Source organism: Hoplias malabaricus, chromosome 12 (genome assembly GCF_029633855.1).
Source record: "Hoplias malabaricus isolate fHopMal1 chromosome 12, fHopMal1.hap1, whole genome shotgun sequence".
Lineage (NCBI taxonomy): Eukaryota > Metazoa > Chordata > Actinopteri > Characiformes > Erythrinidae > Hoplias > Hoplias malabaricus.
The window spans coordinates 7407580-7432210 of NC_089811.1; the positions used below are offsets into that span (position 1 = coordinate 7407580).

Here is a 24631-nt window from a genome sequence, read left to right on the forward strand (position 1 = left end):
CACACTACACCCTACAAACTACTCACTACAGACTACACCCTAAACACTAGAGACTACACACTACACCCTACAAACTACTCACTACAGACTACACCCTAAACACTAGAGACTACACACTACACAATACACTCTATAAACTACAGACTACACCCTATAAACTACACCCTACAAACTTCTCACTACAGACTACACCCTAAACACTAGAGACTACACACTACACCCTACAAACTACTCACTACAGACTACACCCTAAACACTAGAGACTACACACTACGCTCTACCCACTACAGTCTACACCCTACACTCTACAAACTACACACTACAGAATTCACCCTACACACTACACCCTACAAACTTCTCACTACAGACTACACCCTAAACACTAGAGACTACACACTATACCCTATAAACTACTCACTACAGACTACACCCTAAACACTAGAGACTACACAATACACAATACACTCTATAAACTACAGACTACACCCTATAAACTACACCCTACAGCGTACATAGTACACACTACAGGCTACACCCTACAAACTACACACTACAGACTATACACTACAGACAACACACTACACCCTACACACTACAGAATACACCCTTCACACTACAGAATACACTCTACACACTACAGACTACAGATTACACCCTACACACTACACAACAACTGACTACACACTACACACTACACAACAACGGACTACACACTACACACTCAGACACTAGTTAGAATTAGTCTTAAGTGCGCAATTGGTATGCAGCTACGATTTCTGTCAGTGATTAAATCAAAATAAAGCCAAAGGTCCCTGGACTCCTGCTGACAGGACACGAGGGGTGGGAGTCACAGGGCACGTCACAATATGAAATTATGATAATGACAATATCACAATACTGTGACTCTGCGATACTCAGTACATAGACAATCCCCTACAATCTGTAATGGCATCTATAAACGAAGAGGATAAAATACCCAGAAATAAGCAAATACCAGGAATTACTTATTTATTTGTGTCGCATAATAACGACTAACGAGGCAGTGGGTAGAGCCAAGATGGCTGTGGGGTAGGTAGATTTTCCCATGAGGCCTTTGTTATAAACACCGACCTGGATAGTGATGAAAAGCTGAGATTACAGAGTGATGGGGCACAGTTAGCATTGTTACTCTATGGGACAGTGTGTGTGTGTGTATGTGTGTGTGTGTGTGTGTGTGTGTGTGCTGTTGGAGCTCAGAGTATAAATCACACACTTCCCACACACTGCAGGACCTTTGGGAGCTGCTGAGAGCAGCAGTGTTTAATGTGTATTTATCCTTTAGCTGAAAGTAGCAGCAGGGTCTTTCACAAGAAAACACAGCATTAAAGTCACAATATGTGACTTTTAGACATGGAATTCTGGGCCACGTCTGGATTAAGTGCTATCTAGTGGTTGGGTGTGGATTAAAGTTAGCTGAGACAATGCCCTGACAGCTGTAACAGGTGTATTTTTAATTACATTGGTTTACAAACTATTATAAGCGGTTAAAGACAATGAATGAATGAATGAATGTATTGAAAACAGCGTGAAATCAAACCCAAAAATGGAATTAATAACAAAACCTGTAAAATTACATTTGTTCTGTAGTTTGTCCACTAGGGCATTCTTCTGTATATCACTCAACAGAAACAGCATTTCTTCTGTTACACGCATCATACATAATATCACACGAACCGGCACAGGGTTGTGTGTGTGTGTGTGTGCGTGTGTGTTTAAACAGCTCATACAGTTCAATACAAGCTCATAGTTATCAGGGGTTGGGGCGGGGCTCAAACAGTGTGTGTGATACTTAGTGTGAAAAAGGAAAATTATACAGAACGCTCTGTAGCAGCGGCACATGAGCCTGAGCTGAACATACTCCGTGCTAAGTGTGTATCAGTGGGACGTCCAACACTGGAAGTCAAAGTCGGACTGGAGACCTGAGTCCGATCTCAGTTCTGAGATCTAAGTTCACAATCTGCCTCAGGGACTTAATGAAGGAGAAAGGTGGAGTTTCAGTTTATCTTTTTCTCTCTTTCCTGTTCTCTCCCAGAGGAGGTTCTTCAGAGAGAGAGAGAGAGAGAGAGAGAGAGAGAGAACTGAGTGAGTGAGTGATTGAGAGAGAGAGAGAGAGCAGGAGAGAGATGGCAGAGTAAGAGAGGGCAAAAGAACAGTGAGAGAGAGAGAGAGAGACAGAGTGAGAGAGAAAGAGAGAGAGATGGACTGATCTGACAGAGAAGCTTGTTTTACTGGGATTTTTTAATGGAATTTATTCCAGTTTTTTTCTGAGATTACCTAGGGCTGGGGCAGGAGCCAGGGCAGAGGCAGAGGATAGGCTCATCCATCTCAGCTGTGGATGTCCAGATCTTTATGGAAAACAAATTAATTTAAATGTAAAAATGTCCAGTCCTGGAATCCTGAACACCGTCTTCTCCTGCTCATCCACCAAGTCTCACTCCAAGAGAAAGCTGAGACAGACCCGTAGTCTGGACCCGGCTCTGATCAGGAATTATAGCACGGAACCAGAAGACAGAAGGTCATCTGGAATTCTGAGTTCTGGATTTCCGAGTCCTGGAATTCAGACCTGTGAACTTGAATCAGATTATGATTCAAAAAGCAGCAGAAGCACCAACTTCTGGCCGAAAAAGTGGCTCCAGAAGAGTGTTCCGCAGGGAGACGCAATAGACACGGTCTCCTACAGCCTCTGGAAATATGAGGTAAGATTTTATGGAATTCTACTGTGGAATTCTTAAAGAAAAGGGCTTGGATGGTGTGTTTCCTAAGGTCTTCTCGGCTGTTTCTCTGAGATGAGATGCAGATAACTCTGATGTGAGGTAAACAGATCATATCAGTGATTATGGTGTAATGTGTCTCCTCTAATTCACGTCCTCTTCACAGAATTCTCAAAATATGGAGTGGAATTCCTAACAGTAGCTTTGTGTGGACACTGACGTGTCCAGTCTCTAGTCTTCTGTGTGATGTGGGTCAGTGAAATACTCACGGGTTTGTTATTTATTCACTGAGTGGAGTGTCGGCTCCGTGCTCTTCCCGTCTCTGTCTCCTGTGTGTGATGTGACAGTGGTGGTCCAGAAAGGGAAGAACAGAGTGGACAGAACTCCAGCTCCTGTTTTGGATGCTCTAAGATGCTCTGAGACACTCTGAGAAGTTATGAGACACTCTGAGACGCTCTGAGACATTCTTAGACACTCCACTGACCACAACCCAGTCCCTCAGGACTGAAGGAGTTAAGAAGCTCAGTGTTTTATCTGAGTAACAGCTTATGGGGGCACTGCGGTGGCTCGGGTCCTGGGTGGGCTCCTCTCTTCAGGTCACTGTCTGTGAGGAGTGTGGTGTGTTCTCTCTGTGTCTGTTTGGGTTTCCTCTGGGGGCTCTGATCTCCTCAGTCCAAACACACACACACTGATAGGTGGAGTGTCATTTTGAGATCAGGATCTGGAGTGTAGAGTGTTCTGAAAACATCCTCCAATAAAAGGGTTTTCATTCATTCATTTTCTGTAAATACTTCAATCAGATCCAGATCCAACCCAGAATCATTGGGAAGAACACCCCACATTCCTCTCAGACCATGACCTGAGAAGCGAATCCGACCCAGGACCCAAGACACCCAGAGGAACATGTATTTCTCATGGGTTGATCTATAATGGCTGAGGAGACATAATTGTGATTCTCAGAATATTTGTGAGACACAAGAGGCATAAAGGAGCAATAAATGAGAGTAGGGCTTAGTTCATCTGGTAAATCTGAGTTTGTGACTTTACTGAAGTCTCTTGTCTTTCGATCTGATCTCACAGATTTTTAGGAGAAACTACAGAGACATAAAGGAGATTTCTGATTTTCCTTTGCTCTTAGCTGGCAGCTGCAGCCTCAGTGTGATGCTCTTGAATAGTCTCTAAAATGGAGGTTGCATCACTGGACGCTGATATTGTTCTGGTCGGTTAGAATCAAGCAAGAACATGGGTCGGGGAAGTACCCCCCTCCAGACCGAAGAGAAATACATGTGTATGATAGAGTTGTGCAAAGGCAGTTAGAATAACCAGCAGCTTTAGCCTCTGCAAATGCCTCTTCATGAACAACAAAGGAGACATTAGTCTTTATGAAGTACATCTGTGACCGCAGCAATTGGAGGGGCGGCGGTGGGGGGTGGAGTGGGTGTAATATGAGTGTTGGCATTGAACAGGGTCCTGTCGAAGTCAGGGGGTGGGAGGTGTTTTCTGGGTGAGGGGGTGGGGGGCTTTATTCTAGTCAGTTTTAACACACATTATGATATAACTGCGTCTGAGGTGGACGTCTCCCTTGAGACCGAAAGAGCCCGTGCTGAGATTGTGAGGCTCAGTGGACGGTGGCACTCCTGGAGGACGTGTCTCATTTCCCTAATGGAGATCTGTGGAGAACTCCTCTAGCGTCGCGCCGGGGCTCATGGGAGATCTGGGGAGCCTGAGTTTGCTTTGATCTTTCAACATTGGAGGAGACACAGAAGAGCAGCAGGAGACGAAAATAACTCCTTCCTGATGAGCCAGAAAACACAAATCCCCCAGAGCTCTCATCCCCGGAGAGAGAGAGAGAGAGAGAGAGAGAGAGAGAGAGAGAGAGAGAGACAGAGAAAATGAGAGAGAGAGGTAGATGGACAGGAAGGGGAAAGTAATAAAGAGAGACAAGGAGAGAGAAATAGAATACAAACAGAGAGAGTGAATACAGAAAAATATATAGAGAGAGATACATGGAGAGGGAGAGAGAGAGAGAATGAAAATGGAGAGAGACACAGAGAGAGAATGAAAATGGAGAGAGACACAGAGAGAGAGAGAGAGAGAGAGAAAGAGAGAGAGAGAGAGAGAGAGAGAGAGGAGAAGAGAAGAAAGTAGAGAGAGCGGATTAGAGTTTCTCTGAGATCGTATCTAGACCTGGGATCAGTGCTGAAGTGGTGAGGGTTCTCCTCAGAGCGTGGAGTCCGGGTGGAGATGGAGGAGATGAAGGAGATGGTGGTGATTTTTGCTGAAACACATTAGATTCATCAGTGAAACCACAGCCTCAGCACTTCTCTGTTTACCACTGACACAGCAGCCCTTTCACCCTGACACACAGGACACTTTGGAGCAGCTGCACCTGAGACCTCGGGTGACTGAATTCAATGCCAAGAGCATTGGAGAGCAAAGCTCTGCTCCAGTCTGCAGTGATATCAGAGGAGCTCCTGGACCTTAGTTACATTTAGGGCCTTATTCACCTTCAGAAGAGTTCCACAATCGTATGTTATCCCCTTTTCTCACTCTTCTGTGATTGGGAGCTCAATTCAGATTCTTATTCTGCAGATTTCTGTTCAAGCCTCCAGTTCCACCTTAAATGCTGCAGTAGCCACAGGCACGAGAATGTAATTGTTTCACCATTTAAAGGAGAAGGCTACAATTGTTCCAAAGCTCACAATCTTTTAAAGTGGAATGGTGAGTGGTGCAACAGGTAGTGGTCTCTCTCACACAGCTCCGGGGATCTAGGGATGGGGGTTCAAGTCCCGCTTCTGGTGACTGTCTGTGAGGAGTGTTCTCCCCGTGTCTGTGTGGGTTTCCTCCGGGTGACAGTCTGTGAGGAGTGTGGTGTGTTCTCCCCGTGTCTGTGTGGGCTTCCTTCGGGGGACTGTCTGTGAGGAGTGTGGTGTGTTCTCCCTGTGTCTGCGTGGGTTTCCTCCAGGTGACTGTCTGTGAGGAGTGTGGTGTGTTCTCCCTGTGTCTGCGTGGGTTTCCTCCAGGTGACTGTCTGTGAGGAGTTTGGTGTGTTCTCCCTGTGTCTGTGTGGGTTTCCTTCGGTTGCACTGGTTTCCTCCCATGGTCCAAAAACACACGTTGGTAGGTGGATCGGCTACTCAAAAAGTGTCATAGGTGTGAGTGTGTGAGTGAATGTGTGAGTGTGTGCTGCCCTGTGAAGGACTTCCGCCCCCTCCAGGGTATGTTTCTGCCATGTGCCGCATGATTCCGGGTAATTGGATAAGCGGTTACAGACAATGAATTAATGAATAATACACTGGTGATCATAGAGTTTAAAAGAGAAAATACTTCACACTTCAATCCCACTCTATCCCAACACGAATTAAGACCCCAGCCCTAGGGGAGAGAGAGGGGTAAGGGGTAGCACTAGGGCATATCCCTTAGGAATAGAAGCTGTTACTGCAGTGAGGAGAAGAACACAGTCCTGATTAATGCCCAGGTGAGGTGTTGTAGATACAGGTGTACTCACATATTTGGACACAGTGTATCTTCAGGGTTGACTCATGTGTGAGTGAGACCTGCTCAACCCTGGATCTGCCCCTGTCACACAGGTAAGTGACGAAGGATATCAGAACCTGATTCATTAGTGATTCACTGATTTCCTGAAGATTCCCGTAATTTCTCCGAATCACAGACATGTTTAAACCTGTTTTCAGTTTTATTTTATGAGACACAGTTGCTCCAAATGCCCTGATTCAACAGGTGGATCAGTATCAGCTTTACAACACCTGATCCCACATGACAAACACATGAGAGCACCTGAGCACACCTTAAAAACATCTGAGAGCACCTGAGGAGTGAGCTCACCTGAGAAGTTTGGAATTTATGTGGTTTCTATGGTATCCTAGGTGGTGGGCAGGTGGTTGTTAGGTGATTCCTATGATATCCAAAGTGTTTGCCAGGGTTTTGTTAGGTGGTTGCTATGGTACTATATACATTTTAAAAAATTTACTTAGATTGCTATAGCATCCTGTGTGGCTGCTTGGCAGTTGCTATGGTATGGTATATGGTATCTAAGTGGTTGCTAGGGTGTTGTTAGGTGGTTGCTATGGTACTTTGCTTAGTGGTTGCCATGGTACTTTGCTTAGTGGTTGCCATGGTGTCCAGGTTTATTGCTAGGCGGTTGACAAAATGTTTTTCTACAATTTTAAAGTAGAGTTCCACATCCTTTCAGACACAGAAGGCCACCCAAAGCTGAAAGACAAACAGGACATCTCCCAGCTGTTGGGTTTGTGATGTCACAATGGGCAGAAGGACAGGTTGGGACATTTGTGTCCACCTGAGACACTAACCTGAAGGTCCAGCGCCGAACAGACTCTGCTCCTCTGTTAGGGATTTACACTGAATATAGGAACATATCTGTGAGGATCTGATGGAGTTCAGCCTCATAATCATCAGTGAGGGTCAGGGGGTGGTGTTGGGGATTAGTTTTAGATCACACTCACCACTCCAACTCATCCCAAAGGAACTCCATCATTCCAGAGAAAACAGTTCCACACACTAGAGGAACTCAATCACTACAGAGAACACAGTTCCACTGTTTCACACACCAGAGGAACTCTAGTGCATTTCCTATGAAAATAGATTAAAAATGTAGGGTATGGGCCCTTTAACTCAATGTAACTCTTGTAAATGTAGTAGAGGTGCACACAGAGTCTGAGAGTGAGTTTACCGTAAAGTACAGAGTAAATGCGCAGACTCTACGAGTACAGACTGGTTCTGAGTGTTCCTTTCTTCAGCCACACACACACACACACACACACACACACACACACACTCGCTTTCTGATGAACTGAAGAGGAATGCAGGATGGGAGAAACAGCACAGTTAGTAAGTCAGCACTTTGTTTACATAATTATATATTTATCTGTTTATATTGTAGATGTTTTAGAGCTCAGAAGTTTGTATTAATGCTTTTTGATCTCCTTCTATCAGACTTTAACTTTATAAACTACAACAGTCCTCAGTCTGACACTGCCCCGGACTAAACTGGCGTCTTTACCTGAGCACTTTTCACATTTCAATCTGATATAATTATACTTTCATTATTTCATTTGATCATTTCATTGTGCATTATTTCTGTTTAAAACTTGTCAAATGTTTGCAATCTTTAAAATAATTTTAAAGACAGACACTGAGAATACTGTTTATGCTGCTGATCCAGGCCAGATGTTCCCCCGGTGTTTCTTTAGCGTGTGAACGGGAGGCGGAGGTGTAGTGTTCTGTATCAGAAAAGAGGCTCAAAAGCACTAGGGGGACCTCAAGAGCAAATAATATCTTCATATGCAGTGGTAAACTTGTCTCTTCTCTCTCTTTCCCCTCTCTCATCTCCACTGTCCCCTCACTGTCCATTCTCTCATCTCCACTGTCCCCTCACTCAGCCCCACTGTCCACTCTCTCATCTCCACTGTCCCCTCACTGTCCACTCTCTTAGCCCCACTGTCCACTTACTGTCCCCTCTCTCAGCCCCACTGTCCACTCTCTCAGCCCCACTGTCAACTTACTGTCCCCTCTCTCAGCTCCACTGTCCCCTCACTGTCCATTCTCTCATCCCCACTGTCCATTCACTGTCCACTCTCTCAGCCCCACTGTCCATTCTCTCATCCCCACTGTCCACTCTCTCATCTCCACTGTCCATTCACTGTCCACTCTCTCAGCCCCACTGTCCACTCTCTCAGCTCCACTGTCCCCTCACTGTCCACTATCTCAGCCCCACTGTCCCCTCACTGTCCACTCTCTCATCTCCACTGTCCCCTCTCTCAGCTCCACTGTCCCCTCACTGTCCACTCTCTCATCCCCACTGTCCATTCACTGTCCACTCTCTCAGCCCCACTGTCCACTCTCTCATCTCCACTGTCCCCTCTCTCAGCTCCACTGTCCCCTCACTGTCCACTCTCTCAGCCCCACTGTCCACTCACTGTCCACTCTCTCATCTACACTGTCCCCTCTCTCAGCTCCACTGTCCCCTCACTGTCCACTCTCTCATCTCCACTGTCCCCTCACTGTCCACTCTCTCATCTCCACTGTCCCCTCACTGTCCACTCTCTCATCTCCACTGTTCCCTCACTGTCCGCTCTCTCAGCTCCACTGTCCACTTACTGTCCCCTCTCTCAGCTCCACCGTCCACTCTCTCATCTCCCATGTCCCCTCACTGTCCACTCTCTCAACTCCACCGTCCCCTCACTATCCACTCTCTCAGCCCCACTGTCCACTCTCTCATCTCCACTGTCCCCTCACTGTCCACTCTCTCAACTCCACCGTCCCCTCACTATCCACTCTCTCAGCCCCACTGTCCACTCTCTCATCTCCACTGTCCCCTCTCTCAGCTCCACTGTCCCCTCACTGTCCACTCTCTCAACTCCACCGTCCACTCTCTCATCTCCCATGTCCCCTCACTGTCCACTCTCTCAACTCCACCGTCCCCTCACTATCCACTCTCTCAGCCCCACTGTCCACTCTCTCATCTCCACTGTCCCCTCACTGTCCACTCTCTCAACTCCACCGTCCCCTCACTATCCACTCTCTCAGCCCCACTGTCCACTCTCTCATCTCCACTGTCCCCTCTCTCAGCTCCACTGTCCCCTCACTGTCCACTCTCTCATCTACACTGTCCCCTCTCTCAGCTCCACTGTCCCCTCACTGTCCACTCTCTCATCTCCACTGTCCCCTCACTGTCCACTCTCTCATCTCCACTGTCCCCTCACTGTCCACTCTCTCATCTCCACTGTTCCCTCACTGTCCGCTCTCTCATCTCCACTGTTCCCTCACTGTCCGCTCTCTCAGCCCCACTGTCCACTCACTGTCCACTCTCTCATCTACACTGTCCCCTCTCTCAGCTCCACTGTCCCCTCACTGTCCACTCTCTCATCTCCACTGTCCCCTCACTGTCCACTCTCTCATCTCCACTGTCCCCTCACTGTCCACTCTCTCATCTCCACTGTTCCCTCACTGTCCGCTCTCTCAGCCCCACTGTCCACTTACTGTCCCCTCTCTCAGCTCCACTGTCCCCTCACTGTCCTCTCTCTCAGCCCCACTGTCCACTCTCTCAGCTCCACTGTCCCCTCACTGTCCACTCTCTCATCTCCACTGTCCCCTCACTGTTCACTCTCTCAGCCCCACTGTCCCCTCACTGTCCTCTCTCTCAGCTCCACTGTCCACTCACTGTCCCCTCTCTCAGCTCCACTGTCCCCTCACTGTCCACTCTCTCAGCTCCACTCTCCACTCACTGTCCCCTCTCTCAGCTCCACTGTCCACTTCAGTCATTCTGTAGTCCATCTGTTGCTCTGCATACTTTGTTACCCCCTTTCCACATCTTCTCCAGTGCTCAGGACTGGTGGATCATTCTCAGTGCTGCAGTAACACTGACGTGAGAACGACCAACACACACTGTACAATGACAGATGAGCCACTGTCTCTGACTTTACATCTACAAGGTGGACCAACGAGGGAGGAGTGTCTCACAGAGTGGACAGTGAGTGGACACAGGGTTTAAAAACTCCAGCAGCACTGCTGTGTCTAATCCATTCATACCAGCACAAACCACACTAACACACCACCACCACGTCAGTGTCACTGCAGCGCTGAGAAGGATCCCCCACCCAGACCATACCATGGCGTGGAGCTGTGGTGAGGTCTGAAGCTGCTGGAGGTGGAAGTGTGTAGCTCACGCCTAGAAACACACACTTCCTGTTTCTTTGTTGAAACCGTGTCCCTGGCGGAGAAGGAGAAGGAGGATATTTTAAGATCTTACAGCAGCAGCTTGTCACGTTTATGGTTTTTTCCAGACTCAGTCACGATGGACCAGGGCCACACAGGAGTTTTAACTCTCCCTCAGAATCACAGACCACCTCCTGTTCCCTCTCACATCTCCATCACTAATACTTTACCTACACAGCACTATAACTTTATCTCGATCAGTTCTGTTTACTGCTGTGCGCTTTTCTCCGGTGAGGATGGGTTCCGTATGAGTCTTGGTTCCTCTATGAGTTTTTCCTGCTGCTGTTGCCCTCGGCTCAGAACCAGATCTCTGTAAATCTTCTCTGTGACGACTGTGACAACATCTGCGATTGTGGGAAATCATAGTTCTAAGCTCTGCGATTTTTAATGTGGAGCGGTGTGTCTGAGTAAGAAGTGATTGTATCTTGTTGGTGTCTGAAGTGTACCTTGTCTGTAAGCTTTTATTCACTGTTTGAATTCCCACAGAAACTCATGTGTAACTCGAGCTTTTTAATTTTGTAGCACTTTCCCTCTGCGTTTACTTTCATGCAGTTAGCGCTTTCCTGAATTTAGAGTCAGTTCCACCTTAAGTAATGTAACTGTAACAGAAAAAATGTCATTATTACCCACCTATGGAGCAGGAATAGAGCAAAATCTCATCTCAGTTTGTGCTTTTCAACGTTTGGAGCCTCTCCATTGTCTAAAAACCTCCAGATGGTGTTTCTTTGCTACGAGCAGAGAGAGAGAGAAAACCTAGCATCCTGAACCGAGACTCTGTTTTTTTACCCATTTACAGACACTGGGGCTTCGTAAACACATTAGACCAGTTTCCAGTGCAAACCGCCTGGAGAGCAGCACATGGAGAGGAAACATCCTCAGAATTTTATAAAAAGTGCTTTTTTTATTACTCAAATTGTGAACTATGCCTTTAATACGACACGTTTAAATTTAGTCAAAAAGGATGAGGATAAAAGTTCACAGAATGAGCAGCACCCTCAGCTCAAACACCCCCTCTTTAATGAGGACTGAAGAGTGCCCTCTGTCTAGGAGCCGAATAAGGAAAGGACCCTCCACTGACTGAGCCGAGAGTGGTCCTCAGAGTGAGGATTAACAAGGTTTTAAGACTAAAACTCAACCCGTTCCCTTTAGACACATGTCTGCTGTGTATCTGTGACGTTGTGAGCTCTGGCCTCATGGTAAACTCTCCGTATTTGAATGGCAGGAAGTCCAGCCTGAAGTCACTTTCTCCTTACATCATCACAGACGACTATTGTTAGAAACATGTGGAGAATAACTCTGAAGAATGACCTGCAGTAGCCCTCGCAGTGGACTTTAAATGGACATATACACGCTCTCCACAGTGGGGCACAGTTCTGGTTCTTAATGAAACCCCACAGGCCCCACAGCAGCGTTCTCCCCCTGTGTAAACAGCCCTGTTCAGAACGCCCGCTTTCAGCGCCTGTTCCTTTAAATGATAATGAGCCGCTCGCTGTTCACCCCGACCCTGAGTGCACAGCAGTGAGGAGCGAGGAGCAGAAGCTCTGGTTTTTAGCTGTTTTTGTTCAGTTCTCTTTCTTCAATTTCTCAGTTTTGAACTTAGTGCTCTTATTTCTCTGCACTCATTGTGTCTGTTTTGCTGCATATACGCTCTCACATAACCTCAGGTCCGGCGCAGTGATTGGACAGACGAGGGGGCAAAGCCTTTATAAAGTCATCATTCATCATCTGTATGGAGCTGGAGATGTGTGGGTTCCGTCCGGACTCGCCTCAGCTGTTAGTGTTTGTGGTGTTCTGGTGCTTGGAGCAGATAGCACAGCGTTCTTTACCACTTCTCAGTGTGGAACTGCAGAATCTCAGCCCTCCACACTGTCTCTGGTGTTTTATTTCAGAGTAAAATCAGATGTTGTGTTAGGTATGAAATAAAAATTAAACCCTGATACATTCCGCGGTGTTTGGGAGTGGCTGATGGCTGTGGCTCTGAGCCAGACGGAGCTGCTGTAGCTTGTCCCACGTCGGAGCACACTCACTCACGTGCAAAATGTTTTAAACATAAGTGAAAGTTTTTGATTTTTGTTTTTATAAAAGCAGCTGGTTTAATCCACTACACCACTCTCTGCCCACTGGAAACACCTCCTTTTATTTTGACCCAGTGGCTTTATCTACAAACCGTATTCCAAAAAAAGTTGGAACACTAAACAAATTGTGAATAAAAACTGAATGCAATGATGTGGAGATGCCAACATCTAATATTTTATTCAGAAAAGAACACAAATCACAGATCAAAAGTTTAAACCGAGAGAATGTATCATTTTAAGGGAAACATATGTTGTTTCAAAATTTCATGGCGTCAACAAATCCCAAAAAAGTTGGGACAAGGCCATTTTTTACCACTGCGTGGCATCCCCCCTTCTTCTTACAACACTCAACAGACGTCTGGGGACAGAGGAGACCAGTTTCTCAAGTTTAGAAATAGGAATGCTCTCCCATTCATGTCTAATACAGGCCTCTAACTGTTCAATCGTCTTGGGCCTTCTTTGTCGCACCTTCCTCTTTATGATGCGCCAAATGTTCTCTATAGGTGACAGATCTGGACTGCAGGCTGCCATTTCAGTCCCCGGGTCCTTCTCCTACGTAGCCATGATGTAGCCATGATTGCTGCAGAATGTGGTCTGGCATTATCTTGTTGAAAAATGCAGGGTCTTCCCTGAAAGAAATGACGTCTAGATGGGAGCATATGTTGTTCTAGAACCTGAACATAGTTCTCTGCATTAATGGTGCCTTTCCAGACAAGCAAGCTGCCCATGCCACAAGCACTCATGCAACCCCATACCATCAGTGATGCAGGCTTCTGAATGGAGCGTTGAAAACAACTTGGGTTATCCTTGTCCTCTCTGGTCCGGATGACATGGCGTCCCAGTGTTCCATAAAGAACTTCAAATCGTGACTCATCTGACCACAGAACAGTCTTCCATTTTGCCACACTTCATTTTAAAAGACCCCTGGCCCAGTGCAAGTCTGAGCTTGTGGAGCTTGCTTAGAAATGGCTTCATCTTTGCACTGTAGAGTTTCAGCTGGCGACGGCGGACGGCACGGTGGATTGTGTTCACTGACAATGCTTTCTGGAAGTATTCCTGAGCCCATTCTGTTATTTCCTTGACAGTGGCATTCCTGTTTGAGGTGCAGTGACGTTTAAGGGCCCGGAAATCACGAGCATCCAGTAGAGTTTTACGGCCTTGACCCTCACACACAGCAATTGTTCCAGATTCTCTGAATCTTTTGATGATGTTATGCACCGTTGATGATGATAACTTAAAAGTCTTTGCTATTTTACGCTGGGTAACTCCATTCTGGTATTGCTGCACTATCTTTCTGCCCAACAATGGTGGAATTGGTGATCCTCTTACCATCTTGGCTTCAGAGAGACACTGACACTCTGAGAAGCTCTTTTTATACCCAATCATTTTATCAATTGACCTAATTAGTGTTAATTGGTCTTCCAGCTTTTGTTATATGCTCAATTTCCTTTTTCCAGCCACTTATTGCTACTTGTCCCAACTTTTTTGGGATTTTTTGACACTGTGAAATTTTGAATCAACATATTTTTCCTTTAAAATGTTACATTTACTCAGATTAAACTTTTGATCTTGTTCTATTACGAATAAAATATTGACATTTGCCGTCTCCACATCATTGCATTCAGTTTTTATTCACAATTTGTTTAGTGTCCCAACTTTCTTGGAATCCAGTTTGTAAATATTTATTAATGCTAATATACTACTACCTCATTTTTCAGAGGTGGTGTCCAATCATGAGGCTGATGAACTAACAACTGATAAAGAGATTATCCTCCCAATGTGCTGCACTGTAAACCAGTCTAATGTGTTTACCAAGCCCCAGTGCCTGTAAATGGGTAAAAAAACGAAGTGTCTCGGTCCAGTATGCTAGGCGTTCTCTCTCTCTACTTATGGCAGAGAAATGCAATCTGGAGGTTCTTAGTCAACAAAGACATTTCAAACGCTGAAAAGCACAAACTGAGATAAGAATGTTGCTCTATACCTGCTCCATAGGTGGGTAACACTGACTTATCTCTCTCTCTCTCTCTCTCTCTCTCTCTCTCTCTCTGTTATCTCTCCCTCTCTCTTTCTCTCTCTCTCACTCTCTTTCTTATATGAATGTGTGTTGGGGGGAGGAGGAGGGTGTTATTCTTTTTGAAAGAAAGTTTAAAAAAGATTTAAATAAAAGGAGGTGTAAAATAGTCAAAAAGTCTCTCTCTTCTTTATGGAACCAGAAGTAGTTCTTCTGTGGCACCCCCTGTAGCACCGTTAGTTTTAAGAGTGATGTATTCCTCCAGACCTTCAACTGTTAAAGTTTAAAACTGGTAAAAGGTTTTCACTAAGCAGCATGCAAATAAAAGGTGATGACATCATAGATAGGTCAATTAGCACATTACATCATTTAGTGACTTTTTAAGCAGCTGTAACTACCTTCATCTGAAAGAAATCTGGTGACATTTTACACATCTGCTTCTGTGTTTGCTGTGGGCTTTAATGATGCGTGGATTCATTCTCTCTCTCTCTCTGTGTGTGTGTGTGTGTGTGTGTGTGTGTGTTAGGGTGACTATTCGTGGAGGAGTGTGTGTGGTCAATGTTTTCGGTTGAAGCCCGTTCCTCTGCAGAGTTTGTCGGAGTTGGAGAGGGTCCGTCTGCAGGAGGTGGCCTTTCTCCGTCTGCTGCAGGACCACAGCCTTGGCCATGTCTCCATCCCTAAAGGTGTTATTAACATTAATAATAATAATAATAATAATAATAATAATAATAAAGGAAATACCAGAGACTCTGTGGAGCGGCTGTGGGAGTGGTGTGGGAGGAGTTGTGGGAGGAGCTGAACTCTGGTGTCGTTTCTGTTCCAGACACTCAGAGGAAGAAGAGGATGCTGAGGAGGAAGCTGGAGTATCTGGGAAGAGACAAGAAAGGTGTTTATTTTTTTGGAAATGTGAGGTTTTATTGTAACGTATAAACCTTGTGAAACGTCATGTCTGGGTCCAAACCGCTGCTCAGTGTGGCCGCTAGACTTTGTGACTTTTCAGACCCTCTAGTGAGTTATTAGGATAAAAAAACGTCTAGCACCAAATTTAGCTACTTCCTGTACAAACCCTAGCTACTTTATTAGATCATCAATAGCACAACTCATTAGAACACCGAGACTGACCGTGAGCAGGAGACATATCTCTCTCCCTGGCTCCTCTGCTTCCAGAAACAAAGCTATGGGAGATGTGGCTCTCCCTCCATGGTCCCTTGGCTCTGCGAGACAAAGCTGCAGGAGACACAGCTCTCTCCCCGTGGAGCCTCTGCTCCCAGAGACGGAGAAGCACAGTCAGTCCCACCTATTCTCGGGAGTTCCTTTCCCACCTGCAACCAAAGAACTGTGGGTTCTTCGGCATGAACTGTGATGGCATCCATGTGTGAGCTGAGATAAAGAAGCTCCAGAAAGAGCTCAGAGACTAAAAAGTTGTCAGAGGAGCTGGACCTCACTGACACACAGGATTATGGGAAATGTGGGCATCGATGAATACATCTCCACTGCCTTCAGTGGATTCAGCCTTGACTCTCAGCTGTCTACCAGCAGATAAGGTTTAGGACGTTTCAGAGACTGATATTCTGTCATCTTTCCTTCCTCCACTCGAGGTTATCGCATCCATTACATTGGTGGGTTATATCGACCAATCAAATGCTTCCTTTCCTGAGTTCAAGCCTCAGGAGGCACTCATCTGAAGATTGTGAAATGTTCAGCTGAAAAATGTTCACTGTTTCAATATAAGATTCCACTGTGTTTAGTAAACTCTCTCTCTCTCTCTTTTACTCTCTCTCTCTCTCAGAGTCTGTACCTCAGGCGTTTTCTGTTCCCCTGCAGCAGGTGATATTTAACGATCGTTGGCTAAAATTACGTCAGGATTCTTCAGCGAATCTGACCTCGCTTCTCCTCCTGGAGCCAAGAGCCAATCAGAGGCTGTTTTACAGCAGTAACTCTTCCCTCAACTCCCCTTCTACCACCCCAGGGACCCCAGAGGGGGTGTCTCACACTCGGAGGCGGGTCAGTGCTCAGTTATTATTCTTAATCTGAACATAATCCCAGCAGTAACCATATCCAGTTACACCATCACTGCACAGTCCTCATTGCTCACTAGCAGGTCAACATATACACACACACACACACAGTGGCAGCTGGGTAATTGTAGGAACTAAATTCCTGGATTGTGTTCGGGAGTATTCAGATGTCCTGTTCACCCTTAGGGCGGCATGTCTGTGGACTGTATCACTGACCTGGACGATGGTCAGTCTCGCCTGCTGGAGGCGCTGCAGCTCTCTCTGCCTGCAGATTCTCTGAATAAGAAAGAGAAGAAGGATAAGAAGCTGAGTTTGAATCCCATCTACAGACAGGTTCCGCGAGTGCTGGACCTCTGCTGCCAACACCTGGAGAGATATGGTACAGTTACCATTTAAAATTAATAAGAGAATTCTTTAATTAGGACATTAGTTAATTATGGAGCTTTTCCACAGCATGGTCCTTACTCTACTGGACTATACTCCGCTTTTCTGCATCTCTATCAGGTAAATCTGGTCCTGGTCCTGGCACCAGGTTCTTTTTTAGTCCCTGTTCTCTCGTGGTTCTGAGCTAGACGAGTAGGGACTAAACCATGGCATGTAAACTTTTCAGAGCAGTGATTATCCAGAGAGAGTCGTCACTGTATGGCACACAATGCAGACGTCCAGTACTAACTCTCCATCTGTAAAAATCTCCACATTTGAGATCACATTTGTTTTTATCCGACTCACAACCGCAGCTTGTAAAATAATGGCGAGGTATTTTCAGACGCTCCTTGGATCTGTGGCTGACAAAAGAATCCACCAAGAGCTGGACGTTGCTACAAGGAAGGAGCTGTGTTCAGTCCCAAACAATAACAATAACACTCCAATTCACGATAAGTAAACAACCATTAACGTTACTGCCGCCATTGTTATGGTTTCCAAAGCTCGCTGTTGCCGTTAGAGACTGGGTTTTGAGACAACACCGGATACATTTCGGGGCAGCTGTGGGAGTTCAAAACCAACCAGGGTCCAAATACAGAGTAGTGTTCAGTAGAGTCCAGTAGAGTCCAAACAAGTCCAGCAGGGTCCAGTAGAGACCAATCGGGTCGAGTCAAGAGAATGCAGTGTTGAACAGATTGAAGCTGGTGGTGACCTCAAAGTAATGGGGGTCCTGTGTGTGATGCAGGTTTGCAGACAGTGGGGATTTTTCGGGTCGGAGGCTCCAGGAGAAGAGTGAGACAGGTAAGAAGATCAAACAGCTCCATCACTTTAACCCTTTAATGACTGAATGTGTTGATACTTTGTCTCTCTCTGTTTACTGGACTGTTTACTGACCATCAACAGAACTGACCATGAGCCACAGGTCATTCTCCTCTGTTAATGTGTGTGTGTGTGTGTAGTTGAGAGAGGAGTTTGATCGGGGTGTAGAGGTGACTCTCGGAGCTGAACACAGTGTCCATGACGTGGCGGGTCTGCTGAAGGAGTTCCTCAGAGATCTGCCGGACCCTCTGCTGACCCGAGAGCTCTACACAGCCTTCATCAACTGCACAGGTCAGTGCTCACCACGGCTCCCCATCACTGACATTCACCTTATTCCATCACACACCCCTTTCCACTGTTACTGTGAGGGTTTTCTCTGGGTTTATCCATTAATTTATTCACAGAATCAATGGGTGCAAGGCAGGAACACTCCCTGAAGGGGGTGCCAGTCCTTCACAGGGCTGTTTTGTGGGTTTTTGAAGAAAATATTTTGGGAGTAGAACCTCAGCCCTATATACACCCTCCAAACTCACCTCATTTCCACGTAGGACAAACTCGCTCTGACCTCCACCCCTTTCTCCTGCGTATATCTCTACACCGTGAGGGGTGGGGGTTTGGCTTTACACACATGCTTCCCGTTTCAGGGGCGTGGTTCATAGTGAACTGAGGAATAACTGCATTAATATATGTGTATAGTGTGTGATTGGTGTGCTTTTTTAAGAAGTAAAGGAGGAATAATCTCAGCCTGGTAGTGGATGGACTGGTAGACTTTACTCGGAGTGGTTTCGCTGAGGGCAGGAGGTCAGCGCAGCACTCTGAGTCACAGCTCCGGTCTCAGAGGGACAGGGAGCACAACACTTCTGGTAGAAATGAAAGAATAAGTGAATTATGTGGTTTCTCCAGGGGCAAACACTGTCTTTCTGCCTCTCCATCTCCTCCCGCTCCAGGGAGAGCCTCCAACCTATGATTCCATGAGGGCTTTGGACTCACCACACCACTGACCTGGATGAATTGCTTCCAGAATGAATACATTTATAAATGAATGAATTAATGAGGAACTGGAAGCTTTTTGTCTCTACATCTGCTTTTCTTTTGTGTCTAATACGCATTATAACTCTGTAACCAACTAAATCTGTGTGTGTGTGTTCAGGGTTGGGTTCCTCAGAGCAGATCTCTGTCCTCCGGCTGCTCATTTGTTTACTTCCTGCCTGCAATTGTGACACACTGCAGCGTCTCCTTCTCTTCCTGTCCACTGTGGCCAGTCACGCTGAGGACAGCCTCGACAGCCAAGGGGAGCAGGTGAGACATGTCCACAGCTTTCAACACTGCTCTACCTCTCTCTAGCGTTCTCTGTCTCTCTCACTCTGTTTTCTCTCTCACTCACTCTTCCTCTCCCTCTGTTCTCTCTCTCTCACTCACTCACTCTTCCTCTCCCTGTTCTCTCTCACTCACTCTTCCTCTCCCTGTTCTCTCTCTCACTCACTCTTCCTCTCCGTTTTCTCTCTCTCATTCTTCTTCTCCCTCTGTTCTCTCTCTCTCTCTCTCTCACTCACTCTTCCTCTCCGTTTTCTCTCTCTCACTCTTCCTCTCTGTTTTTTCTCACTCTCTTCCTCTCTGTTTTCTCTCTCTCTCACTCACTCTTCCTCTCCGTTTTCTCTCTCTCTCACTCACTCTTCCTCTCCGTTTTTTCTCTCACTCTCTTCCTCTCCGTTTTCTCTCTCTCACTCACTCTTCCTCTCCGTTTTTCTCTCTCTCACTCACTCTTCCTCTCCGTTTTTTCTCTCTCTCTCACTCTTCCTCTCCCTCTGTTCTCTCTCTCTCACTAACTCTTCCTCTCCCTCTGTTCTCTCTCTCTCACTCACTCTTCCTCTCCCTCTGTTCTCTCTCTCTCACTCACTCTTCCTCTCCCTGTTTTCTCTCTCTCTTCTCAGGTCGTCGGGAATAAGATGACTGCTCTGAATTTGGCCACCATCTTTGGGCCGAACATTCTCCACAAACAGAAGAGTTCTGAGAAGGAGTTCAGCGTCCAGAGTTCGGCTCGAGCTGAGGAGAGCGCCGCTGTCATCAGCATTGTCCAGAATATCATCGCAGCACAACACACACTGTTCATGGTGAGACCACTCTGCACCCTGCACCTGATTCCAGGACCCCCTCAGGACCCCCACAGAGCGGTGGATCATTCTCAGCGCTGTAGTGACACTGACGTGGTGGTGCTGGTTTGGAGTGGATCAGACACAGCAGTGCTGCTGGAGTGCTGTCCACTGTATTAGACACACTTACCTCATCGGTCCTGGGGGGTCCTGAGCTCTCAAGGACATGGTGAAATGTGGCTAATTAAGCTTCTGAAGATGATGAAGATGATGATGTGATATTTGTTGTAGATCCCGGCCGAGCTCCAGCACAATGTTTTGCTGAGTTTGATGGAGACGGATGGAGACGTAGTGGATTATCTGCTCCGGAGGAGGGCTTCTCTCTCACAGTGAGTCCCCACTAATCACCCACCCTCTGGATATTTACAACAACACACAGAAACTAGATTCTTTAGGAGTCGATTCCACTTCCCTGACTCTGTTGACTGACTCTGTTTACTAGAGTTTATTTACTATAGACTAGTAAATTTGTCCCCTGTTGCTCTAAGTAAATGTTTTTATTGAAAAAGGATAAACTCCTAAAGAATCGATTCTTCTAGCGTCTAGGAGTCGATTGTCTTAATGGTCAGGCAGTGATTCAGAGAGCTGAATCTCTGGGAGTTGACTCAGACTTGGTTTCTACAGCGACTTCTTTCCATAATCTGAATGTTAACATTTTTAATGTAACTTTTAAGATATTATTTTGAAAGTTAAGAAAGTTAATAAAACAACAATCTATAAAACAATAAAACCTTTAAAAATATGACAAAGATTAGCTCTAATATTATCTCCATTTCATGGGCTGACACTACAATAATTAATGGACTGAAATGAGACCAAACTTACAACACATTTTAGTAAAAATCAAAAGATAAAAATCAAACGCCAAAGATAACACTGACCACTAGGTGTCAGTATAACCGCTGTTTAATTACCTGAGGATGAATGAGTGAACAGAAGGACTGACCACTCCTTTAATGGTGTGACGGTGTGTATCAGGGACGTAGCGGAGCCGGACGGAGAGGACTTGCCGGGTTCGGGAGAACGCCGTTCCTCCAGTGACTCAAACAGAGCTCAGAGTGGAGAAATCTCTCCATACGAGAACAACTCTCCAGTGTTCCAGTGGCAGCCTGTGGGGAGCACGCTCCCAAGCCCCGAGAGAGAGCCTTCTGCTGGAAACATCAGGGTCCCTACACCTCCGCCACTCACTCACACAGGTGAGTAACAGTCACCCAACACACACACACAGGTAACTACACACACGCACACTCACTGAATCTCCATCTTCTCTCAGACGGAGCCGTGGGAGACGGAGGGAGAATGTGGGGAACATGGCACGCGACGCTAAAGACGGGGTATTACCATCACCTTCAAACACACACAGGTAACCACACACACACAAACACACCCAGGTAGAGTCACTGGCACAGGTGCAGGGTCTTGTATGGGATACTCTCTATCATTGAGGTGTGTGTTGTGTTCTGTTTACAGGTGTGAGTGTGTATGTGAGTGAGTGAGTAAGTGTATGAGTTACTGGGTGAATGAGTGGGTGACTGTGAGTGCAGGAGTGACTGGGTGAGTGAGTGACTGTGAGTGAATGAGTGACTGGGTGAGTGTGTGAGTGACTGTGAGTGTAGGAGTGACTGGGTGAGTGTGAATGAGTGTATAGGTGACTGGGTGATCATGTGTGTGACTGGGTGAGTGTGGGTGACTGAGTGTGTGAGTGGCTGGGTGAGTGAGTGGGTGACTGTGAGTGTATGAGTGACTGGGTGAGTGAGTGACTGTGAGTGAATGAGTGAGTGAATGAGTGATAGTGTGTGTGGGTGGCTGAGTGTATGCATGACTGGGTGAGTGTGTGAGTGAGTGACTGTGAGTGAATGAGTGACTGGGTGAGTGTGTGACTGTGAGTGAATGAGTGACTGGGTGAGTGTGTGACTGTGAGTGAATGAGTGACTGGGTGACAGTGTGATAAGGTGACTGAGTGAATGAGTGACTGGGTGATAGTGTGAGTGGGTGACTGGGTGAGTGTGTGTATGGGTGACTAGGTGATCGTGTGTGTGACTGAGTGAGTGTGTGACTGAGTGAATGAGTGACTGGGTGATAGTGTGAGTGGGTGACTGTGAGTGTATGCGTGACTGGGTGAGTGAGTGACTTTGAGTGAATGAGTGACTGGGTGAGTGTGTAACTGAGTGAATGAGTGACTGGGTGACTGTGAGTGTATGCGTGACTGGGTGACTGTGAGTGAATGAGTGACTGGGTGATAGTGTGAGTGGGTGACTGGGTGATTGTGTGTGTGTGTGACTGAGTGAGTGTGTGACTGAGTGAATGAGTGACTGGGTGAGTGAGTAGCTGGGTGAGTGATGCTCTGTCCAGGGTGTGTTCCTTCCTGCTCTCTGTGATTTTGTGAATTCTCCACAGATTATGAAGCATTTTTAAGATTAATGAATGAATGAATGAATAACCATCACATGTTGTGTTATTTTCCTGTATTTTAGGCTCCACTGGGAGTCTCTCGGACTCAGTTATCTCTGGCTCCTCAGAGGCTCTGCATGATTGCAACAGGAATGTGAAGTCACCTGTTCGAAAGACCCTCACCTCCCTGGCTGACACAGAGAATAAGCCACACCCACCTGTGACACGTGCCCACAGCAGCCCTGAGAGCGACAGCCCTCTCAACCAATCAGGGCACGGTATGACATCACCATGGCAACAACATTCAGCAGGAACAAACCAATCAGAGGAGTCAAGACTGGCACCGCCCACTACCTCTTCTCTGTCTGTGAGGCCACTTCCTCTTTTTCCCGGCCTCAAAAAAACACACACCCCAGAGACACCGCGCAGTCACCCTCCTCACAGCCAGGGGGCTGCCTCCCTCCACTCAGACCTCACAGAGGACTGGCAGAGAGAGACATGGCAGATCTGGCAATTTTTATCATCAGAGAGTGTGGATTCGCTGCCAGAAACACTGGTCTGAGATCAGTGCGCCATCTTGTGGCCACTCTGATCAGCACCACACCCTTATAAAGAGTTCCAGGGCTGAGCTGGACGCCCAGATAAGGAGGGGTTCCTCAGTGGAAGACCGAAGAGTGGGCTGCGTGTACAATTATACATTGTACAAGTAAACACCCAGACTGCACTGAGACTTCAGCAGCTCTCAGGATTTTGCTCATTCCTGCTGTTTTTTATTGTTCAGATCAGTCTAAGATCAGTTAAACCCGACTCTGTTTATCCAAATAACTCTGTTAAACCCGACTCTGTTCACGTCTTAAAAACTATTCGCTACATTTTCAATAAATGCACTTTATGATAACAACCACACTGTGTCTGTTATGGGAACACTGTTCCACTGTTCCACACACCAGAGGAACTCCATCACTCTAGAGAACACAGTTCCACTGTTCCACACACCAGAGGAACTCCATCACTCTAGAGAACACAGTTCCACTGTTCCACACACCAGAGGAACTCCATCACTCTAGAGAACACAGTTCCACTGTTCCACACACCAGAGGATCTCCATCACTCAGAGAACACAGTTCCACTGTTCCACACACCAGAGGATCTCCATCACTCCAGAGAACACAGTTCCACTGTTCCACACACCAGAGGATCTCCATCACTCAGAGAACACAGTTCCACTGTTCCACACACCAGAGGATCTCCATCACTCCAGAGAACACAGTTCCACTGTTCCACACACCAGAGGATCTCCATCACTCAGAGAACACAGTTCCACTGTTCCACACACCAGAGGATCTCCATCACTCAGAGAACACAGTTCCACTGTTCCACACACCAGAGGATCTCCATCACTCCAGAGAACACAGTTCCACTGTTCCACACACCAGAGGAACTCCACCACAAAGAGAACACTGTTCCACACACCAGAGGAACTCCACCACAAAGAGAACACTGTTCCACTGTTCCACACACCAGAGGAACTCCATCACTCCAGAGAACACTGTTCCACTGTTCCACACACCAGAGGAAATCCATCACTCCAGAGAACACAGTTCCACTGTTCCACACACCAGAGGAACTCCATCACTCCAGAGAACACAGTTCCACTGTTCCACACACCAGAGGAACTCCATCACTCCAGAGAACACTGTTCCACTGTTCCACACACCAGAGGAACTCCATCACTCCAGAGAACACAGTTCCACTGTTCCACACACCAGAGGATCTCCATCACTCCAGAGAACACAGTTCCACTGTTCCACACACCAGAGGAACTCCACCACAAAGAGAACACTGTTCCACACACCAGAGGAACTCCACCACAAAGAGAACACTGTTCCACTGTTCCACACACCAGAGGAACTCCATCACTCCAGAGAACACAGTTCCACTGTTCCACACACCAGAGGAACTCCACCACAAAGAGAACACTGTTCCACTGTTCCACACACCAGAGGAACTCCATCACTCCAGAGAACACAGTTCCACTGTTCCACACACCAGAGGAACTCCACCACACAGAGTACACTGTTCCACTGTTCCACACACCAGAGGAACTGGAAACAGTGTGTAATTGAAATACAAAAGCTCAGTATCCACACAGAAAACACACATGTTAAAAAACATAATTATTAAATTAATTGAATATTCATTCTCTCGTCTAGTGACACGGTTGTAATGGCTTTTAGAC

At 46.6% G+C, this 24631-nt stretch overlaps 1 protein-coding gene across 2 annotated transcripts; it reads left to right on the forward strand.

Annotated features, from left to right (window-relative positions):
• The first annotated feature begins 2281 nt into the window (after nt 1-2281).
• Nucleotides 2282-23494, forward strand: LOC136710633 (rho GTPase-activating protein 6-like). 2 transcript variants are annotated; one of them, XM_066686344.1, is made up of 13 exons: nt 2282-2735; nt 15118-15274; nt 15415-15477; nt 16381-16595; nt 16796-16988; nt 17778-17833; nt 17992-18142; nt 19002-19150; nt 19783-19962; nt 20233-20330; nt 20980-21197; nt 21275-21364; nt 22476-23494. In XM_066686344.1, exons 1-13 carry the CDS (start codon nt 2418-2420, stop codon nt 22952-22954), a joined length of 2367 nt encoding a protein of 788 aa, XP_066542441.1. In that variant the 5' UTR covers nt 2282-2417; the 3' UTR covers nt 22955-23494. The 2 variants fall into 2 exon arrangements, with proteins under 2 accessions (XP_066542441.1, XP_066542442.1); XM_066686345.1 differs by lacking the exon at nt 2282-2735 and adding an exon at nt 7566-7619.
• Nucleotides 23495-24631: the final 1137 nt, after the last annotated feature.

What these genes read in the sequence shown, in the direction of transcription:
- LOC136710633 (XM_066686344.1), top strand. Translation starts at nt 2,418, where the DNA reads ATGTCCAGTCCTGGAATCCTGAACACCGTCTTCTCCTGCTCATCCACC. An exon ending in CACAACACACACTGTTCATG is followed by an intron (nt 19,963 to 20,232) that starts GTGAGACCACTC and finishes TATTTGTTGTAG; the next exon opens with ATCCCGGCCGAGCTCCAGCA. An exon ending in TCCGCCACTCACTCACACAG is followed by an intron (nt 21,198 to 21,274) that starts GTGAGTAACAGT and finishes ATCTTCTCTCAG; the next exon opens with ACGGAGCCGTGGGAGACGGA.